This window comes from Callorhinchus milii, unplaced genomic scaffold (assembly GCF_018977255.1).
Source record: "Callorhinchus milii isolate IMCB2004 unplaced genomic scaffold, IMCB_Cmil_1.0 Scaffold4, whole genome shotgun sequence".
Taxonomy (NCBI): Eukaryota; Metazoa; Chordata; class Chondrichthyes; order Chimaeriformes; family Callorhinchidae; genus Callorhinchus; species Callorhinchus milii.
In genome coordinates this window covers 7,378,352-7,399,957 of record NW_024704745.1, presented here as the reverse complement: position 1 = coordinate 7,399,957, position 21,606 = coordinate 7,378,352, and the positions used below count along the sequence as shown (strand labels likewise).

Genomic DNA, 21,606 nt, shown 5'->3' with positions numbered 1-21,606 from the left:
CACTCCAGTCCAATACTTGGAGTCAGAGGGTTGTGGATTCGAACTCCCACGTCGGGACTTTGCAGCACTCAGGAGGAGGGAGTGGTGCATTGCATTGTCTGGCATGCTGTCATTCAGATGAGACATTAAACCGAGTTCCCGTCTGTGTTCTGTTCCCCTGTGTGTGTGTGTGTGTGTGAGTGTGTGTGTGTGAGGGGTTGAAATGAAGCATGTAATAATTATCACAACATGGGTTATTGCACTTCACTAAATGTCCTGGTTGATAAGTATTGATGGAGGGTGGGGGGGTGGGTGGGGGAAACAGCCCAACCTTCAACACAACCTTTGAACTTTGAGTCAGAAAGTTGTGGGTTCAAGCTCCACGTCCGGACTTTAAATTTGCAGTCTCACTCCAATACAGTGGTCAAATTGGCTGCCGCGATCACCTACAAATATACTGTCATTACACTTTACAGTACATCTTCTGCTTTAAGACTTCCTCCCAATGTGAAAGGCACTCCACATTATAAGATTATTATAGCATAGAATTGCAAAAAATTCTCAAATCCAGACTTGAAGTGGAAGCCGGTTTCTTTTTAACCCAAAATAAATTTCCTTTCAATTTTAGTGGATCATCATCATTTCAAACCTCTACTTAACGTTTTTTTCCCCTCTGGTGTCAGATAAAACCCATGTTACAGCAAAGGTTGCAAATAGAGACAAACCTCAATTTAATGCAGTGCTTCCAATAAAAGTTTCTTTCCAGACCCTGTCATTTACAGTCTTCTGAAATGGGACTGCACGGCAATCTTGGCTTCCACCTTGAGTTGGATTTAATTGCCCATCGGCAAGCTCACAGACACATCTCAACCACAATGTCATTAACAGTAAAAGCTGAATCATTGATTTCAGTGCCACTGTTAACTTACGGAACCGATCAAAAAACTAATCTTTGCTTTTGATATAGTACCTCTCATGCTGGGAGGACGTCTAGAAGCACTTCAGGGCATTTGCTGTGAAGTGCAGTGACTGTGCACTTGTAGGGGTATCCGGCAGCTAATTGATGCAGGGCAGTGTCCCACAAGCAGCCGTGAAGTAAACCATAGCAGCACCGTATCTTGCAGAAGGGCATTTGTTTTATTTTCTCAATCATATATGGAACCTCACTTGCACTTGTGGTGTTTAGCTATTTTGTCCATCTTATGTCTTAATGTAGGATTTATTTTGTTTAAAGACTAGTACATTGGGCAAGTTTCCTTACTCCACACACCTCTGTTTATTTAACAGTAAGTAGGAATCCGGTTGTTAGTTGATTGCTTTTCTGAGGGTAATAATTCCTTCACAAAAAATAATAATAATTTGGTCACTCAATCCACAGCTGTTTGTGGGACACTGATGTGCACAATTGGCTGCATGATTCGCCCACAAATATACAGTCAATTCACTTTACAGTATATTCTGTGAAGTGCTTTGAGATGTCTCAAAGACATGATAAGACGCTATATCAAATGCAAGGATTATTATTATTATAAGAATGTTCTTGTGTAAATTCCTTCAAATGGTGTTTTCCTTTTTCAGATGGTTATGTTTGTATTTCTCATATGATAATAATAACCTTTGCATTTGATATAGCACCTTTCATGTCAGGAGGACGTCTCAAAACGTTCCACAGGATTTACTGTAACGGTGTATTTTCTGGGTGAAAATGTTAGCAATGTGTGCACAGCAATGTCCCACGTCAGCCACAAAGTGAATGACAGTTTTATTTGGAGGATTTTTGGTGAAGACATTGGGAGAAATTCCCTTCTCTTTCTGAATAGTGCCACAGGATCTTTAACATCTACCTCAACAGCCAGAGGGGACCTTAGTTTAACCTCTCATCCAATGGATGGCAGCTCTAACAATGTAGCAACGCTCTGGTCTGCATTGGGATGTCATTCTAGATTGTACGAGTTCCAAGTCGCAACTTGAACCTCCAACCTTGTGTCTCAGAGGTGAGATTGTTACCAGCTAAGCCAACCTCACCTGCCTAGTATATTGGACATAGAGATGGCTCAACTGTACATACCTAGGGAGAAAGTTTCTCATCTCGGGACTCTTCTTTCGAAATCTCTTCTGCCAGTGTGCTTGCAGTTCAGATGTCGGAATTTGGTTGAAGCTAGATAGTACCCCTCATACAAAAAACATTCACAGTTCAAGAGGATTTATTGGAAGCAATGCCAGGAGAGGAAAATGTTCTGTAATTTTCTTATAAAATCAGTTTACGTTGAGTTATCAGAATGGGGAAAGGAATGTTGCCTTTTCAACAGTTTCATGTTTTGAACGTAGACTCACAAGCGATTTTGACTGTTATTAATGAAAAACAGAGGCAGGTTGGCCTGAGCTCAACACTTGTTTTCCCTAGCTTGGAGGCGCTTGGATAACAGAGAATGTGCTCCAGATGAGCAGCGATGCTTGTTTGGAGACATTCCTAAATTCATTCCACAACCAGACACGTCACTGCCTGTATTTCTTTAACACAATGAGTGAGGCAGGATTTCTGCCTTTGAGCACATGATTCCTTGCTGATGTGTCTGCTTTAGCAACATCCCTTCTGTTGGAAGACATCTCTTCCTATAGGCAAGAGAGCATTCCATTCCTATAGGCATAAGGGGATTCTGTTCCTATAGGCAACAAAGCTTTCTTTTCCTATAGCCGACATATTGACATACTATTTAATGGGATGTCTGTACCCCTTCTTATTCCCTCCGGCAGCCTTCCTTATCCCAAACCCTAGCTCGGCTGCAAATCATTGATTGTCCAGCACCTTGGGACGTACGCCCAACGTGAAAGATGCTAATCAAACCAATTTATTGTTGTTGTTAAACAAATTAGCTTCTGGACAGAGCAAAGGTAACATCATGGCACCTTTTGTGCAAATTGATTCACTATGTGTGTATTTAGTAACATTTAACACCAGCTCTCCATCCACTGAAACACAACAACAACAACTTGGATTTATATAGCGCCCTCCACACCGGACGGCGTCTCAGAGTGCTTTACAGTTTAGGATCCCGGGGCCGAGCCAGGGGGAGGGGAAGGTGACCAAAGGCACGGTCAAAAAGAAAGGTCTTCAGCAGAGACCTGAAAATGGGAAGGGAGGGAGCGAGGAAGGCAGTTCCAGAGCCTCGGGGCATAGTGGCTGAAGGCATGGCCGCTGAGGGTGGAGTAGAGGACTCAGGGGACAAGGAGGAGGCCAGACCCAGAGGAACGAAGGCAAAGCAGATGGACTTGAATCAAAGATTTTCAACGATGCATTATTTTAACCACAGTCAAATAATCAGCTCGAGGAAGCTTCAAAGATAATGGCACAGCAGCGGAAGTCGCTTCCAAGACGGTATCATAGGCGGAAGAATGTACGAAATGGGATCCAATCCTTCCCAGTGGGATAAAGCTGACATACACTATAACTCAGGCAAATCAACAGGAAACTGTGGGATCTGGGAGATAATGCTCCCACAAAAAGAAGCTAAATCCAGGATACTCAACAACAACAACATTCATATTGCGTCCTTCACACAGGATAGCATCTCGGAGCACTGAATAGGGAGAGACGGAATGGAGACAAAGTGAATGCTGTGAAGTACAAGCTATTCAATGGAAGAAGAATCCTTGCACTTTATACAGAACTATAAGATTGAAACATCTCAAAGCACTTTGCAGGATTTTTCTGTAAAGTATAAATGTCTGTATGTATTTGTGGGTGAATACAACGGCAAATTTGCACACAGCAATGTCCCACAATCAGCAATGAAGTAAATGACCATTTTTATCCAGGGAATGGATCGGCCAGGACACCGAGAGAAACTTCATTCATTTATTGGATACTATCACTAGCCATCTAACCAGACAGACAGGACCTTGGTTTAAATGTCTCAAACTTTGGATGGCATCTCCAACAATGCAGCACTGCATTGGATTGTCAGCATAGACTTCAAGTTCAAAGCTCCATCATCGGGCATGAATACACAACTTTCTGACTCAAAACGTGAGAGTTATCAACTGAGACAAGCGGACACCATGTGGGAAATAGGGACCAAGGATCAAATCTAGCACTGGGAATAAGATGGCTTCACAATTAGACGGGTGAAGGAAAGGAATAATGTCAATGTGGTCGTTCCCCATGAAGAAGAAGCAAGCAGGAACTACAACAACAAGATTACATTTGTATAGCGCCTTTCACGTCAGGAGGATGTCTCAAGGCGCTGGACAGTGCACAGCATTTCAGACCCCAACTGGGGTCAGGGGGGAAGAAGGTAGGGGAGGGGAAGGGGGGGGTGACCGATGGCATGGTCGAAGAGGAGGATTTTGAGGCGGGACTTGAAGGAGGCTAAGGAGGGGGTGAGGCAGAGTGATTGGGGGATGGAATTCCAGAGGTTGGGGGCAGAGTGGCTGAAGGCTCTCCTGCCAATGGTGGGGCGGGTGGGTCAGGAGACGTGGAACAGGCCGGAACCGGCTGAGCCGAGGGAGCGGGCGGGTTGGTAGGGCATTAGGAGGTCGCAGAGATAGAGTGGGGCGAGGCCATGGAGGGCTTTGTAGGTGAGGACTGGGATCTGGAACTGGATCCTCTGAAGGATAGGGAGCCAATGGAGTTGGGCAAGAATAGGGGAGATGGGGTCACGGGCTGCTGAGTTCTGGATTATCTGCAGCCTGTGGAAGGAAGAGTTAGGAAGGCCGACAAGCAGGGCATTTGCATAGTCGAGTATGGAGGTGATGAAGGCATGAACAAGAGTTTCAGCGGCCTGAGGGATGAGGTAATGGCGGAGTCAGTCGATGTTACGGAGCTGAGGGAAGGCAGAGCAGGTCAAGGCTTGGATGTGGGGAAGAAAAGACAGTTGAGGGTCGAACAAGACACCTAGGTTCCTGACTGGCTTAGTGAGTTGAAATGTGCAACCATGGAGGTTGATGTTGCCAGAGCCTGAGGTGCAGAGGCGCTGGCGCGAGCCAATCAGATGGGCCTGAATCTTGTTCACATTCAACTGTGGGGAATTTGCCCTCATCCAGGACTTGATGTCCGACAGGCTGTCTGTCAGGACAGCAGTGGTCCTGGAGTTGAGGGTGGAGGCAGAAAGATAGAGATGGAAGTTGACCCCATGTCTGCGGATGATGTCACCAAGGGAGAGCATGCAGATATTAAAGAGGAGAGGGCCAAGGACAGAGTCCTTGGGGACGCCAGAGGTTACAGTGCGGGTGCTGGAGGAGAAACCATTGGAGGCAACAAAGTGGAGACGGTGAGAGAGATCGGAATCGAACCAGGCAAGGGCAGATTCACAAAGATTAAGTAAAAAGGAGAGGTGGTGTATGAGGATGCAGTGGTCGACAGTGGCGAAGGCGGCAGAGAGGTCAAGGAGGAGAATGAGGCAGAGGGAGCCCTGATCACAGATGTTCAGAATGTCATTAGGTTTAACTAGGTTTAATGCTTCACCTTGAAGGACGGCACCTTTAACAAAGTAGCGCTCTCCCAACACTGCACTGGAGTATCAGCCTGGAATGTGTGGTCGAATCCCAACATAAACCTACAACCTTGGAACCTAATGTAGAGAGAGCTACTCACTCGGCGAACAAGAATATTGTAATATAATAATTATATACTATACATTTAATAATAACATAATATATAATGTTTCACCAACAAAATATACAGTCAATTCACCTTACAGTATATTCCGGAAAGAGCTTTGGGATGTCCTCCCAATGTGGAGGGTGCTTTACAAATGTAATTTTGTGTTGTATTCTGTGAAGCGCTTTGAGAAGTCTCGAAGACGTGACAAGGCGCTATATTAAATGCAAGAATTATTATTAGTCGTAGTAGTATCAAGAAAGCAAGGGAACAAGAAAATGCTGGGTCTCCCTACTCTTTCAGCACTGGGTGCTCTCTGGTACCTTGTCTGTACCACTAAGGCTGGGTGGTGGCGTGAGCTTCAACAGTAAATATTGGCGACTGTTAATCCATGGGGAGAGGCACTGAAGCCAAGCCATCCATCTGAAGAAATGAGTTATGATCTCACAGATTATATTCATGTTATTGTTATGTACACAATTCGAAACAGGAGATTGGAACAGAGGAATCTGCGGAACACAGTATCCACGCTTGTCAAGAGCATTCACTCTTTCAAACCATGTGGTCAGAATTGATAAATTCCCAAAGCATTCTCTGCAGATTTGGGCCTCAAAACTTTCCAAGTGGGAGAGAGAGAGAGAGAGAGAGACAGAGAGAGACAGAGAAAGAGAAAGGGAACATTTTCAAACTCAAATGGATAAAACAGGCCCCTGGAAGTGTTAAAGATTCACGCTGATGACTTCGCAGACTCTTTCTCTATCTCTCTCTCTCTGAGAGTGGAATCCTGTAGCTCTGTAGATAGCACTTGCCTCGCAAGCGAGAGACCTGGGTTCGATTCCTGGCAAATTTCCTTACTCCACATGCCTTGGTTTACCTAGCAGCAAGTAGGAACACTGTTTTTAGTCGATTGGCAGATTGCTTTTCTGTGGATAATAATTCCTTCCACAAACGAAAATAGTAATAATAATTTGGTCACTCAATCCACGACTGTTTGGCCGCCACATTTTGCCCACAAGGTATACTGTCAATTCACTTTGCAGTATATTCTGTGAAGTGCTTTGAAACGTCTCAAAGACATGATTAGGCCCTATATCAAATGCAAGGATTATTATTATTAATATTAGTGAGTTGAACGTAGGCTATTGCTGCCAAAGAAGGCCTGTCATGAAGGGGTTTGGAAAGAGAACTTGTACATTTATACTGGGCCTACTGTCTGTCCGCTGCCTTTGAGATTATCCAGGGGGATGTAGTGATTTGCGCCAAACTCCAGTATGTTGTTTGCTGGTGCACTGGAGGGATCAGAGTCCAGCTTTTCATGCTTCCTCAAGCTTGGCGAACCTAAGCACTTCTCAATTTGGCTCACTTCTATCCTGTCCTACTCTTTTCTTTTCAGTGGCCTTCTTCTCTACGGGTTACTTGCACCTTTCACCTCGGCTTCTTGTACAACGAAATGTCGACATGGCTCAGACGGTAGCGCTCTCACCTCTTGAGTCAGAAGATTGTGGGGACTTTGAGCTCACTTAGTCTTGGCTGACACTCCACTGGAGTGCTGGGGGGAGTGCTGCATTGTCAGAAGTGCCATCTGTGCCTCTTCAGGTAGACGTTAAAGATTCCGTGACACTATTTGAAATGAGAAGGGAGTTTCTTCCGATGTCCTGGCCAACAATCCCCCAGAGAGAAATAAAATTAGTCATTCACTTCACAGCTGTTTGTACGATATTGCTGTGCGCATATTGGCTGCTCTGTTTGCCTACGAAGTTCACAATCATTGCAGTATATCCTCTGATGTCTTTTGAGATGTTTCAACAATGTGGTAAGGTGCTATACCTAAACGCTCCGAGATGTTCCCCTTCGTGAAGAGCAATATATAAATACAAGTTGTTGTTATGTTGTACATCAAATGGAGTCCTGTAGCATATTGGTTTGAGCACTCACTTCACAAGTGAAAGGACCCAGGTTTGATTCCCAGACTGGGCAAAATGTTAGGCAAGTTTCCTTACTTTTCAAGTTTACAAGTTTCATGCCTCTGCAGTAAGTAGGAACCCGGTTGTTAGTCGATTGGTGAAGGGTAATAATCCCTTCAAAAAACAGACCCAGGAAGTGCTGTACATTCACACTGATGATTTCACAGACTTTCTCTCTCTCTGAATCTCAGAGTGGAGTCCTGTAGCTCAATGGTTAGCACTCGCCTTGCAAGCGAAAGACCTGGGTTCGATTCCTGGCAAGTTTCCTTACTCCACACGCCTCGGTTTACCTAGCAGGAAGTGGGAACACGGTTATTAGTTGATTGGTGGATTGCTTTTCCGTAGGTCATAATTCCTTCCAAAAAAGAAAATAGTAATAATAATTTGGTCACTCAATTTACGACTGTTTGTTGGACACTGCTGTACACAATTGGCTGCCACGTTTTGCTCACAAACTATACAGTTCACTGTACAGTATATTCTGTGAAGCACTCCAAGGCACTGTCTGGCGTGAAAGGCACTATATAAATCCAATTTGTTGTTGTAGTACTTTGAGACGTCTCAACAACTTGATAAAACACTATATCAAATGCAAAGTTTATTATCCTTCTTATAAAGGCGGGTAATTGGAAGTGAGGTATAGATCAGCTGTGATCTAATAGAATGGCGCAGCAGGCTCGGAGGGGGCTGAATGGCCTACTCCGGTTCCTATGAGCATCCAGATTAAATCTAAATCTAGCTCCAATGGTCATACCGAGACTACAACACTAGAATAGGGCCATTGCTCAACATACCTGTACATACAAAGTCATCACAAGACAACACTGAGGCCCTTCAACCCATCTGATCTCACTCTTGGGTAATCTCCACCTACCGTCCTCCCATTTTACAGCACAAAGTCGTTCCTGCGATAAAATCGCATGTTCCTTTGCAATTGATCTGAAGCAGAACAAAGAAATGGACATTTTCCCTTTTAATACAACAATTGAGGTTTACACAGCACGCTTCATGCAGGGTAGCGTCTCGGAGCGCTACACAACAACAACAGCAACAAAATTACATTTGTAAAGCGCCTTTCATGTCTGGAGGACGTCCCAAGGCGCTGGACAGACAGACTTCCAAACCCAAGCTGAGGGTCAGGGTGGGGGAGGGTGAAGGGCAGGGGGGAAGCAGGGATATCGAAAGCACGGTCGAAGAGGAGGGTCTTGAGGTGGGTCTTGAAGGTGGCGAGGGAAGGGGCGAGATGGAGGGACTACAGGCTGGAGTTCCAGAGGGTGAGTGCAGAATGGCAGAAGGCCCGCCCGCCAATAATGGGGCAAGCAAGGCGGGGGCGTGAAGCAGGCCAGACCCCACTGAATGGAAGGAGCGAACAGGGCGGTGGGGGTAAGGAAGTCAGAAAGGTAGGGAGAGCAAGACTGTGGAGGGCTTTGAAGGTGAGGACCAGGATCTTGAACTGTATCCTCTGTGTGATGGGAAGCCAGTGGAGTTGGGTAAGGACGGGGATGATAGAGTCGTCGAGCCTAGTGCGGGAGAGGACAGTGGCAGGGTTGAACACCAAGCAAGGGAGAAGGGAGACAGTAGGACCTTTTGAAGAGGTAGGTCTTAAGGTCTTAAGGGATTTAAAGATAAGTAAATAGGGTGTGAGGTAGAGGCCAAGTGTTAAGGTGGGATTGAAAGATAGAGAGGGGCAAGATAGAGGAGACGGGCGGAATTCCAGAGATTAGGGTGACTGAGAGGGTGGTGTGATGGTCCAAGATCCCACTTGAGAAAAAGTCTGGCAGTTTGCAGTCTGTTTTGGTGGGACAAAATAAGAGCAGAATTGTGCATTGAACTTTGCCTGGAGGAGGACGCTGTAGGAAATGATCTAGGTTTGCAACAAACACATAGAGCTCCCCCAGGCCCCTGGTATCAGAGTCAGTGCACAGAGCGCTTGTGATTTGGGAATTATTCCCTGTGTGTGGGAACAGGGTCTGCACAGCACAACGCAGCACAGTCATTCTTTGTTGTCATCACCTTTCCATCTCACAGGACCGAGGCAAGAGCCTGACCTTGTATAAACCTCATTCCCCCCCCACCCTTTTAAGACTCATGAATTAAGCCTTGCATTCTCTTCTACTGAAGCCTTGTTTCAAAGTAAAGCTTCAAATTATGGAGGCAGCGAGTTGAAGGGAAAGAGGTTTTCGGGCAAGATCCTGATCTCCAGCCAGATGTCCCTCCCATCACCACCACCATCGGAGCCCGAGCTTTCACACCTTCCAGATGTGATAATTATCACCGTCGAAATTCATCATATTACGTACTGCATTTTTGCACACACACAGCCCTACACACACACACCCCTCCCCCCAAGAATAATAGAGAAGCGAATCATTCACCTCACGGCTCTTTGCATCCGTAAGTGGATAAGAAGTGTGAAACGCTTCGAGAGATCCTCCCAACTTGAAAGGCATTGTATCAAATTAGAATTCCATAAAGGATCGTTTCCCCCTCCCACTGACTCCCTCCCCACCACCACCCCCGTCAATTTACTGAGGAAATTGCTAACGGCAACCCCTCCCACCACCATCGTCGATTAATAGAAAACATCTCCATCGATTATGCGTCGTATGAAAATTCGCTCTTCACATTATCAGATGGGTGTAGCAAAGCAGAGATGAAAACAGTTACTGTGTACTTGGACGGTGACTGGGTTGTTTTTCATTTTCATGGATGAATTGGGATCAGAGGGTCATGGACTGCAGCCAGAGATTCCCTGGTCCCTCCCCCTCATCTCCACTCCCCTCCTGATGGATTGTAGTTACAAAAACACACATGTTTGGAATTGAAGGCAAAGCGTTATTTTTACGGTTTGCCTGGGTTTCAGCTCTCCCGGGTTAGAAGTTAACTCAATATGTATCCAGTGTTTCAAGGCTGTCTATGCACACTTAGATAATAAAAATCTTTAAATCTGATGTAACACTGAAACGTCTCAAAGGGGCATTTGCTGCAAAGCACAGTGATTGTATATTTATGGGCAAATGCAGCAGCCAGTTTGCACAAGGCAGTGTCTCTCCAATAGCCACATAGTGAACAATCAATTTCATCTGGTGGATTGTTGATCAGGACACCGGGAGGAATCCCCTTCTCTTTTCAAGTAGAATCAGCATCTTTTCTGACTACCTGAACAAGAGGACGTAACTTTGGTTCAACGTATTATCTGAAGGACGGCACCTCCAACAATGCAGACTTTTTTTTTTTAACCGTGTTTGTTGATCTTGGGGAATTTTTGAGGCAAAACGCCGCATCGTTTAAGTGCTGTGAGACTGTACCCTGCGTGAAAGGCACTATATAATTGCAAGTTGTTGTTGTTATCGTCTTTCTTGGGTCATCAGCAGGACTTGGACGGGCAGAGGATCACTGGGGGCAGAGATCCTTCCCACTCAGCTCCTTTTAAGCCTGCAACCCAAAGTTCCAGCTAAGGTGGTCCAAGCTGGACAAGCAACGGGAAGCTTGCCAGACAATGCTTTCAATGGCCTATGTGATTTTAGCTGGTTAAACTCTCCCAATATCCTACCATATACGCTGGGGTTTCTAAGCCTTAGCTGCCACCAACCCATATCAGCACTCTCTGTAATCAGGTAAGCAGCGTGCGCCCCTCTGGGGAGAGATTGCGCATTCCATTATAGGCACAGGGATTCTTTGAGGCAAAGGTGAATATACGGTTTGGATTGTGGTTTGGAATATTCTTAATCATGTTGATGGGTTTCCGCATATGTCAGACACCCGGCCCACTGAAAAAAATGTCATTCATCATGTCGCTGACTTCCGAACTCAGGTTACAAATACTCGCATTTTACTTTGCTCATCTTTCAAAGAGTATCTCATTTTATCCCAGACTCCAGGCCCATTCCCATGTGATATACATTACACAATGATAAATCTCTGCCTCTCAGCACAACTCAACCGTGAGTGATTGCAACAGTATTCTCATTTGTATTGAGAACACTAACAGAGCCTCCCCTTATTTCGCTGAGAGAAAGAGAGAACGGAATCCCCCGTGATGTAATAATAATAATATAATAATCCTTGCATAAAGCGCCTTATCATGTCGTTGAGATGTCTCAAAATGCTTCACAGAATACATTGTAAAATGGATTGACTGTGTATTTGCAGGCAAAACCCAACAGCCACTTGCGCACAGTAGTATCCCACAAACAGTCGTGGTTTGAGTGGCCACATTGTTGGGGGGAGGGATTATTACTCCCGAAAAGTGATCCGCCAATCAACTAACAGCAGGGTTTCTACTTACTGCTAGGTAAACAGAGGCATTTGAGTAAGGAAATTTGCCAAAGTTTCTCCCTGCCCGGGAATCGAATCCGGGTCCTCTTGCTTCCAAGGTGAGTGTTCTAACCAATACGTTACAGAATTACACAAATCTACACAATACCAGTAAGGGGGAGCTGAGGAATAGGAGGCACCAGAGATCTTACAGGGAGAGCTTGATAAAGTTTACGCATGGTTTGATAATTGGCAAATGAAGTTTCACAGTAATGCATGTAGGATCCAAGAATAGGAAACGCATGTACTCCATGGATGGGATAGAACTTTCCAAGGGGGAAGCTGAAAAAAATCCAGGAGTATTAATTTACTCATCACTCAGTATGTCAAAATAGTGTTGGGCAACACATGACTAGACAGACAAGATGCTGGGCTATATTGCTAATTAATCTGAGCTCAGATCCCCAGATATCATTCTCAAGCTCGGCAGTGTGGTCGCACCTAGTACAGCTCCAATGATGCTCGCAGGTCAGTGACAGCACAGGTGAGAGACAGAGTAAAGCTCCCTCTACGCTGTCTGTCCAGCACTCCCAGGTTAGCTACAGAAAGGGTTAGATACAGACTAAATCTCCATTGTACACTCTTCCTGGTCAGGTAAACATTTTGCATGTGAAAATCCCATTTTACAGATGTCACTGCACTGATTTGTCTCCCAGCTGGAACAATAAAACAGCGTGGACCACATCAGATCAATACACACAGAAGAAGTCACAAGTGTAACGGAGATGGCAAAAGCAGGTAGACAATGGTCTGGATTCTCCAGATATCCTGACTATTATTCAGCAAGAAATCTCAGTGAAAGATTCACTCGGACACTACCAGGGATGAGAGGACATCAATTAATTTTACGGAATATACGGTGCAGAACAGGTCATTCATTCCTTGTCAGTGTCCAGACACTCCTTAATTTCTCCCAAACCCTTCTATTCCCTTCTCCCTTGTGTGTATATATCGCTTTCCTCTTGAATCCATCTATACCATCTGATTCAACCACCGCTTTAGGCAGTGAGTTCCACAATCTCATTGCCCTCTGCATGAAGTAGTTCTTCCTGTCGCTATATTTGTATCTTATGAAGAGAGACTTGAGAAGTTGTGGATTTATTTCACTGGAGCTTAAGGGGGGAATCAAACTAAGGTCTTCAAGATTGTGATGAGTTATGGCAAGTTAAATGGTTATTTCTACACGATAGTGAGTAATGAGAGGGACACAAATCTGGGATATCCACTAAAGGGAATTAAAGGGGAAAACTGACTTTACATGGAGGGTGTTTGGGATGTTTAATTCTCTGCCATAAACAGTTGTTGACCATCAATGGACAAATATAACAATAATAGTAATAATACTTGCATTTGATACAGTGTGTTTGAGGATGTCTCAAAGCACTTTGCAGGTTTCACGTGAAGTGACTGTGTATTTTGTAGGCAAACGCAGCAGTCAATTTGCACACAGCAACGTCCCACAAATGGCCAAATGGGGATTGTTAGCCAGGACAACAGGAGAAACTCTTTTTGAATGCTGTTATGGTTTCTTTAATGTCCACCTGAACAGGCAGGCAGAACCTTGGTTTCACGTCTCATCCAAAAGAACGGCACTTCCGACAATACAACACACACACACCAGCACTATTCATTTGCGTCATCCTAGACAGTTAGCTCAAAGCCCCTGACTTGGGTGCTTGAACTCAGAAATGTACTAACTCGGAGGAGAGAATGCTATTAACTGAGACTGAGGCAGGCTGACAGCTATGTCATCTGAAAGGAGAAATATTAAAGGATGTGTGTGTGAATGGCCTGTTTCTGTGCTGTAATATTCTGGGATACATCTTACAGCAGGGAGCTGCAGGCCTTACTGTTAGCGGAGACAAAACAGCATTCCAGGCAGTCACAGAAGAGTTTGTTAATTGTATTTCTTCAATTTATGTTCTTTCCGCATTCTGTCCAACTGAAATAGGCTCCAGTCCCAGCAGATTGCTGAAGGAGACACTTAAAGTCAATTAAGAGCTCTCTCGGTCAGTCCTTAAGTGCAGTTATCATAAAATTACACAGCGTTTCCTACAAGATGCTGTGATCACAGCGCCTCGCTAGCCTCTTCACATTTCAAGGCATTTGACCTCAGGCAACTCACTGTGTAAAAACAGCCGTATTGTAAACAGGAACGCTGAATGATTGCGGGGGAGGGAGGGAAACTGAATGGGCATCGGTGTGGATGGATAAATGGCAACATCTCTGGGAACTGGAAGTTGAGTAACTTGTACCCTGCTGAATACGTTACACAACCCAGGACGTGAGCGCTATGCTGTGACTTTTATGAAGGGCGTCATTTGGTGCGTATCTGGATCAAGTGCCTGTCTCATAGTGTTACGTAGTGATTACCTCTCATCCTACCAGATAAACAGCAACTCCATACTGATTCACAGTAATTAACCCTCACCTTGCCTACAAACGCATCATCACTACATTACATTCCTGTAAAGAGCTTTGAGACGTCCTCACAGCATGAAAGGTGCTATAGCAACATGCAACGGTGACTCTGTAACAGTGACGCAGCAGTTAACCCTCACATTGCTGGAAAACAGTAACTCCGCACAGTTACCCCGCGGTTAAACCTCAACCTTACGAAAGGTTGATAAACAATGACTCTGCACAATGGAGCGTATTGGTTAGAGCACTCGCCTCGCAAGTGAGAGGTAATGGCTTTTTTGATTCCCGGGCAGGGCGAAACGTTGGGCAAGTTTCCTTGCTACACGCGCCTCTGTTTACCTAGCAGGAGGTATGAACCCAGTTGTTAGTGGATTGGCAGATCACTAACAATAAAAAAAATGAATTACTCAATCCATGACTGTCTGTGAGACACTGCTGTGTGCAATTGGCTGCTGTGTTTTGCCCACAGAATATGCAGTCAATTCATCTTACAGTTTAAGCTGTGAAGCACTTTGAGATATCTCGAAGGCGTGATAAGGCGCTATATCAAATGCAAGGATTATTATTAGTATCATAGTTACACAGCAAATAAGCCTCATCCTCAAACTGCCCCTGCCCTTGCCTTTGGGTTAGAAATGGTCTTAGGCTGATAATCATTACAGTATCATAGAATTGTTGGTGCAGAGTTTGGGGAAAGCAAGTCTTAAGATCAGACTTAATTCCAAAGTCAGTTTTCTGCATCTTCTTCCAAACTGAGGCTGAACATAAGATTGCTTTTCCAAAATGCTGCACGATCTTAAATTATAAGATGGTATTAAGCCCAAGAATCATCAGTCACCTCTGACTCTTGAGATGAGCTCACTGCCTTGAACGGCACTGCCACAATTAAATATTAATAACTAATCCTTGCATTTGATATTGCACCTTTCACGTCAGGAGGATGTCAAAACGCTTCACAGGATTTCACTGTAAATTGCAGAGACTGTGTAATTTGTAGGCGAACGTAGCAGCCAGTTTGCCCACAGCAATGTCCCATAAACAGCCATGAAGTGATAGCCCATCTCCCATCAGGACACCAGAAAAAAATAACTCCCTCTCTTTTCAGGTCTTTGACATCCACCTGCACAGGCATAGATGGGATCTCAGTTTAAAGTCTCATCCGCACTGGAGCTGTTCAGCCGAGTTCAAAGTCTCGACTGGGGAGGCTGGAACCCAAAACCTTCTGACTCAGAGACTACTAACTGAGCCATCTGACATCTGTACTTGCTCACACAATTAATTGTGAACCGCATTGAGATATTGCAGCGAAACATTTTACTATCCAGGTTACTGAGTGGCACTGCGATCTGATAATAATAATCCTTTGATTTGATATAGTCATTGAGACGTCTCATAACGCTTCACAAAATACATTGGAGACTGTGTATTTTGTGGGTGAAATGTGGCAGCGCACAGTAGTGACCAAATATATATATTTTTTAAGGGATTATTACCTCCAGAAAGTGATTGGCCAGTTGACTAACAGCCACGTTCCTACTTATTGCTAGGTAAATAGAGCCTTGTGAAGTAAGGAAACTTGCCTAAGGTTTCGCCCTGCCCGGAAATCAAACCTAGGTCCTCTCGCTTGCGAGGCGAGTGCTCTAACCACTCAAATACTTGTTTAGTATCCCTGTTTGAGGCATCTCATTACCACAGACAAGTCTGTGAGTGGTAATGATGAAGCAGACTGGAGCTCCCACGCACGGATCCTTCATTGTCCATGAAGTCCATTCCCTAAATTCCAACCCACTCACCAGCTCAACACCAGAGCCAGGCTCTGTGCCACCATGACCTCATCTTGAAACCATGCTCACATTGAATAGGCTTCTCAAAATCTGCGGTTTGAACTCCCTCAGCGTTGATTTGATTCCCAGCCTGGTGGGGAGAAGGATGTAATGCAAATCCCATCAGCATTTCTCAGTCCTGTTTTTTGTCCTCTCATCCTTCCCCCGCCTATTGCTCCTTCAGTGATGTGGGTCTGATCTGACATGAGGTCTTGTCTATCTGCTCCCCTTCCCTTCCCCTCCATCCTTCTACTTCTCCTGTCATGATGCTTGACTCCTACTTAACCGACCGCCCCCGTAAACTTCCACATGTATGCAGATGACACACCAATCTACTTTGCCTCATCCAGTACCAAACTCCAGGCCGCCGATATTCCATTAGTTTGTCTGGCAGACATCAGAGCCTGGATGAGTGCAAACTTCCTGCAGCTGAATGTGGACAAGACGGAAGCCGTACTCTTTAGCTCCCGTCAACATCTTCACTCCTGCGGATCTAAACTTCTCAACCTCCCTGGGCTCTCCCTCAGACTCACCAAACCAGTGCGCAATCTAGGTGTTCGGTTTGTCCTCCAGCTGTCCTTCCTCCCCCACATCCAGTCCTTGACCAGGCCCACATTCTTCCACCTCCACCACATTGTCCACCTTCAACCGTACCTTACCCCAACGCAGCCGAAACTCTCATGCATGGTTTGTCACCTCCCGCTTGGATTACTTAAACACACTCCTCGTCAATCTCCTCAACTCCACTATTCACAAGATCCAGCTCATTCAGAACTCTGCCGCCCGCATACTGACCCGGACCAAACTCCGTACCCACATCTCACCAGTTCTGGCCCAGGCTCCACTGGCTCCCCCATCACCGAATGGATCGACTTCAAGATCCTCACTCTTGTGATCAAATCCTTTCACTCTCTGGCACCTCCCTACCTCTCCGACCTCCTCACTCCCCAATCCACCACCCAGCACCTCCGCTCGACTGGCACCAGCCTCCTGCTCGTCCCTCGCACCCTCAGTCCCACCATCGGAGGTCGCGCTTTCAGCCACTATGCCCCAAAACTCTGGAACAGTCTCCCTGAATCCCTCCACCGTGCCCCCTCTCTCCCTTTTTTCAAGTCCCGCCTGAAAATCTTCCTCTTCGACCATGCTTACGGCCACCTCCCCGCTCCCCCCACCCCGGCTCGGAGTCAGGCTCCGCCATTCTTAAGTGCTCTTAGATGCTACCCTGCGTAGAGGGCACTATATAAGTGCAAGTTGTTGTTATATATTTAATAATTATCTTTCTTATCTTTCTTATATACTCTTATCTTTCTTTGTTGTTCGCCCAGCTTAACTCAACATGGAAAAGATCACATAAGAGGTTTCAGAATAAAGAAGGCCCTTTGGCCCATTTGATCTCATCTTCCAGAATACCCACTCTACCACCACTCTCCCATCTCAGGATTGAAACAGTTTCTTAAACCATTTCCATTCTGGTGCAATGCATCAAGCACGACGGAACGCTGCCCTGCATGAGGCATATATATATATAAATACCCTATATAAATGCAAGTTGTTGGTTTTTGTATTCAAAAAGGAGAAGGGAGTTTCTCTCTCCCAGTGTCCTGACCAACAATTCCCCAGATAAAACTGATCGTTCACTTCACAGCTGTTTGTGGGGAAGTTGCAGGGCGCAAATTGGCTGCTGTGTTGGCTTGCAAAATAGACAGTCACTACATTTCACAGTAAAATCCTGTGAAACGCTTTGACATATCTCGACAACAATGATGAGGCGCCGTGTCAAATGCAAGGATTATTATTATTCCCGTCGAGTGTTTTGAGTTTAATTTGCCTCCAGTGTTTTCAGCCTTAATGTTTCCTGGTCTGAAGTCACTATACTTCTTTCCAAGTTTGACAGCTGTGAACAAATGGAGAGGGATTGCAAGCATTTTTTGTCTAATGAATAAATCCCACAATAGTGGAGGCTGAGTCTCGCAGCATCATTTTTTTTCTAATGTGAAATTATCAATTCATCTCGACCCGCACATTTAAGCACACCATTCCGAGTCAGTCCCAAAGGTGCTTTAGGAATGCAGGGAATGCATGTGTGGAACACGTCCCATCTCCAAACAGAGCCTATCTCGGGTCCGATCGATGTTAGAGAGCTCTCCATTAGCCTGAACTCAGGGCCAGCTCAGTGCAATCTCTTCCCAGCTGTAAAGCTACCTCCCAGTCCCCAGTAGTTAGCTTATGAGAGAGGCCCATTTGATCTCATCCTTCCTGAACATCCACCCTGCCATCTTCCATTACAGCATCAAGCCCTTTCTTGAAAGGGACTAAGGTCATGGCTTCAACCACTCTTCCTGCCAATCCATTCCCTCTCTGTAAAGAAATGATTCCTCGTCCTGAATTTGGTCAGAACAATTAGTTGACAGATGCCGAGGGCTTGCTCCCATAATACACGTTAAAAAAAATTAGTCTATATGAAAATAATCCTTACAATTGTTTTAGCGTCTTTCCCATCAGGAGGATGTCTCAAAGCACTTCACAGGATTTACTATAAAATGGAGCGGCTATATGGTTTGGGGCAAACACAGCAGCCGATTTGCACACAGCAATGTCCCACCAACAGCAATCAAACGCATGACTGATTTTATTTCGGACATTGTTGACCAGGACACCGGGAGAAAGAAAATCCCTTCTCTTTTCAAGTAGTCATAGGATCTTTTACATTCACCATGGGAGCCATAAGATCTTATAGCTGAACAGGCAAACAGGACCTCGGTTTAACGTCTCATCTAATGAACGGAGACTATATGGATTCCAAGCCCCGTCGTGGGCGGGCTTGAAACTACAACCTGAAGCGAGAGTGCTTCCAACTGAGCCAGGCTGACACAGAATGAGGTAAAGGCAAGGGATAGGAACTGAATAGATGTCTCTTACAGAGAGCCAGCACAGGCATGATGGGTTGAATGGCCTGATCCTGTGCTGTAGAATTCTATTTGGTAGAAATTCATCTGGGTCTGGATTTACACTCTAAAACGTGGCATTTCAAAGTGTCCAGAATTGGCCAAATTGTCGAATTCGGTTTTAACTTTGGCGATTTTTTATTTTCCGAAATTCTCAGAAGAAACTCATTGAAAATAGAATAATGACTTCAAAATGAAAGACTGTGGTTTATGAGCCTCATAATTTCTGGACACTGAAATGCCGGGTTTATTAATAGAGTAAATCTAGGTCTGATTGGAGTTTCTTCCATTATGATTCTACAGCATGAGTCAGCGGCTTCAGAGAGGAGAGAAAAAAAAGAGTTTAACAAAGAGGTGAACGTTTTATATCAGAGTGTGGACTCTCCAGTGGTCAAGGCCAAGGTCACAAGACTGGTTCGAAGGAAGAAGGCCCTTCCGCCGATCTGATCTCCAGAATACCTACCCTGCCATCCTCCCATCACGGCATCAAGCGGCTTTTTAAATGAGTCCCAGTGTCTTGACCTCAAACACCTTCCTGGCAACCAGTTGCAGTGCGATCCGAGGCTCTGATGATGACAGACTAGTTACCCGGCTCATCAGTAGGACATGGATGGGCAGACCAGTAACACTGAGGGCAGGCATTCTTCTCACTCGGCTCCTTTAAACCTTGCAAACTAAAGCCCTAATTGGAAGGTAGCTCTACAGAGACAAGCAATGAGAAGAGCTCTCCATGGCAAGCCATGTCATTTTAACCGATTAAGCGCCAACAGTTACCCCAACACACAAACTCTAAGGTCCCACATAAGTTTTGGCTCTTGCCAGCCTGTACCTAATACTCTCGAGAATTAGGTAAGCATGATATGTCCCACCAGAGAGAGAGAGAGAGTGTACATGCCATTCCAATGCACAGGAATTTCCATGTGTAGGTGACATGCATATGCAGAACTCTCAATCTGGCGTGTTTAAGAATATCCAAACCAAACTGAGATTTCCATGCACTCCACCTGCACATAGAAATTTCAGAGATAGGCAAGGTTTGGGGACCAGAGTGTGTGTTGGGGTAACTGCTGGAGTCTAACCAGCTAAAACCATATAGCTTGCCATTGATATCACTGTCTGGTAAGCTTTCCTGCTGCTTGTCCAGCTAGGACCGTTAGGGCTTTGGCTTGCAGGGTTAACAGGAGCCGAATGGGAGGATTCTCTGGCCCCTGGGACTGGTCTGCCCTTCCAGGTCCTGCTGATGAGCCAGACTGGCTGTGCTGTCATCAGCGGTGCCCTGGAATACTGTGGACCTGCCTGGCCCAGAATTATTATTATTATTATTACTACCTGTGAAGCGTTTTTGAGACATATCGAAGTTGCAGGGCATTGTATCAGCTGCAAGGCCTATTATTTTAAGACAGTGGTTCTAAGTTTAAAACCGTGGCACATTTCAGAGCTCTGGTTAATGAGAGCCTGGTAAAACCACTCTAACTAGTTTGCTTGGACCGCTGCAAAGCTCTGGCTATCTTTGACCAATCTGTCAAACAAGCCTTGCACTAAACACCTGCTGCCTATTTCCAACAGGCTGGTTCTAGGGGTGTGTAAGCAAGCTTCTTTTTTTTGCCCCACGATTATTAAACTTATTAAACTCAATGTGCCAGCAAAACATTCATTACAAAACTCCTGATAAAGAATCCCAGGAATTTTTCAAGTCTATTGGGGCAGGACGGAGGGGAGAATGCGGGACAGAGTTGGGGGCGTGGGGGGGAGGGAGTGTCTCCCAGCAACCTGGCCAACAACAAACCTTCAGATAAGGAAAACTTCCAAGCAAGAGTTGTCAAATATAAGTCACTGGAGAAAATGCACCTTGTTAAAAATACATCAGATATCGATTCAGTACATTTAAAGGGGGAAGGAGGGAGGAAGGGAGGGAGGTTGCTGGACAGAATTCAAGTGTTTTTTTCCTTCTCCTGTGTGGTTTTAAAGGTCTCTGTGGCGGAAAAAGACAGCCCTACACCAGAGTAGCTTAAATTAGAGCGTGCCATATGGAGCCTAATCGGTTTCAGATGTGGTCTCTTTCATGCCACCGTTTTAACTGTTACTCACCACTGAGTTTTCGTCTTAACTTTTAAAAGGGATTGCGATGCATCCTGTTACACTGCGCTCAATGCAGTTGTGATGTGACAAAACTAACAAGTCTGTTGAGCAATATTGCAATATCCATCCCTTGCACATACGTGAGCTCACAGTCCAGGCAGATGTTTCAACTCAGTAGTGGGGGGTGTGTGGGGGAGAGCACTGCATTGTCAGAGGGGCCATTCATCGGACATGATATTAAATCATCTGTGCCTGATCAGGTAGATATTAGAAATCCCGCTACTTAATAATAATAACACTTATATATGATATAGTGCCCTATCAGGTCATTGAGAAGTCTCAAAGTGCTTCACAAAATACACTGTAAAGTGAATTGACTGTACATTTGCCCAGGACTCAAACTCAGGTCCTCTCGCTTGCGAGGCAAATGCTTTAAGCACTAGCTACAGGACTCCACGGGGGAGTGAGCGAGAGCAACT

The 21,606-nt window shown here is 45.2% G+C and overlaps 1 protein-coding gene across 1 annotated transcript in view; it reads left to right on the top strand.

Annotated features, from left to right (window-relative positions):
* Window positions 1-9,044: 9,044 nt before the first annotated feature.
* The window catches only part of LOC103185193 (A disintegrin and metalloproteinase with thrombospondin motifs 5), a 35,672-nt gene continuing 23,110 nt past the window's right edge, over window positions 9,045-21,606 (top strand). Inside the window, exon 1 of the mRNA XM_042334025.1 lies at window positions 9,045-9,137. Coding sequence (XP_042189959.1) covers window positions 9,045-9,137 — 93 coding nt within the window. The remainder of the gene's footprint in view (window positions 9,138-21,606) is intronic.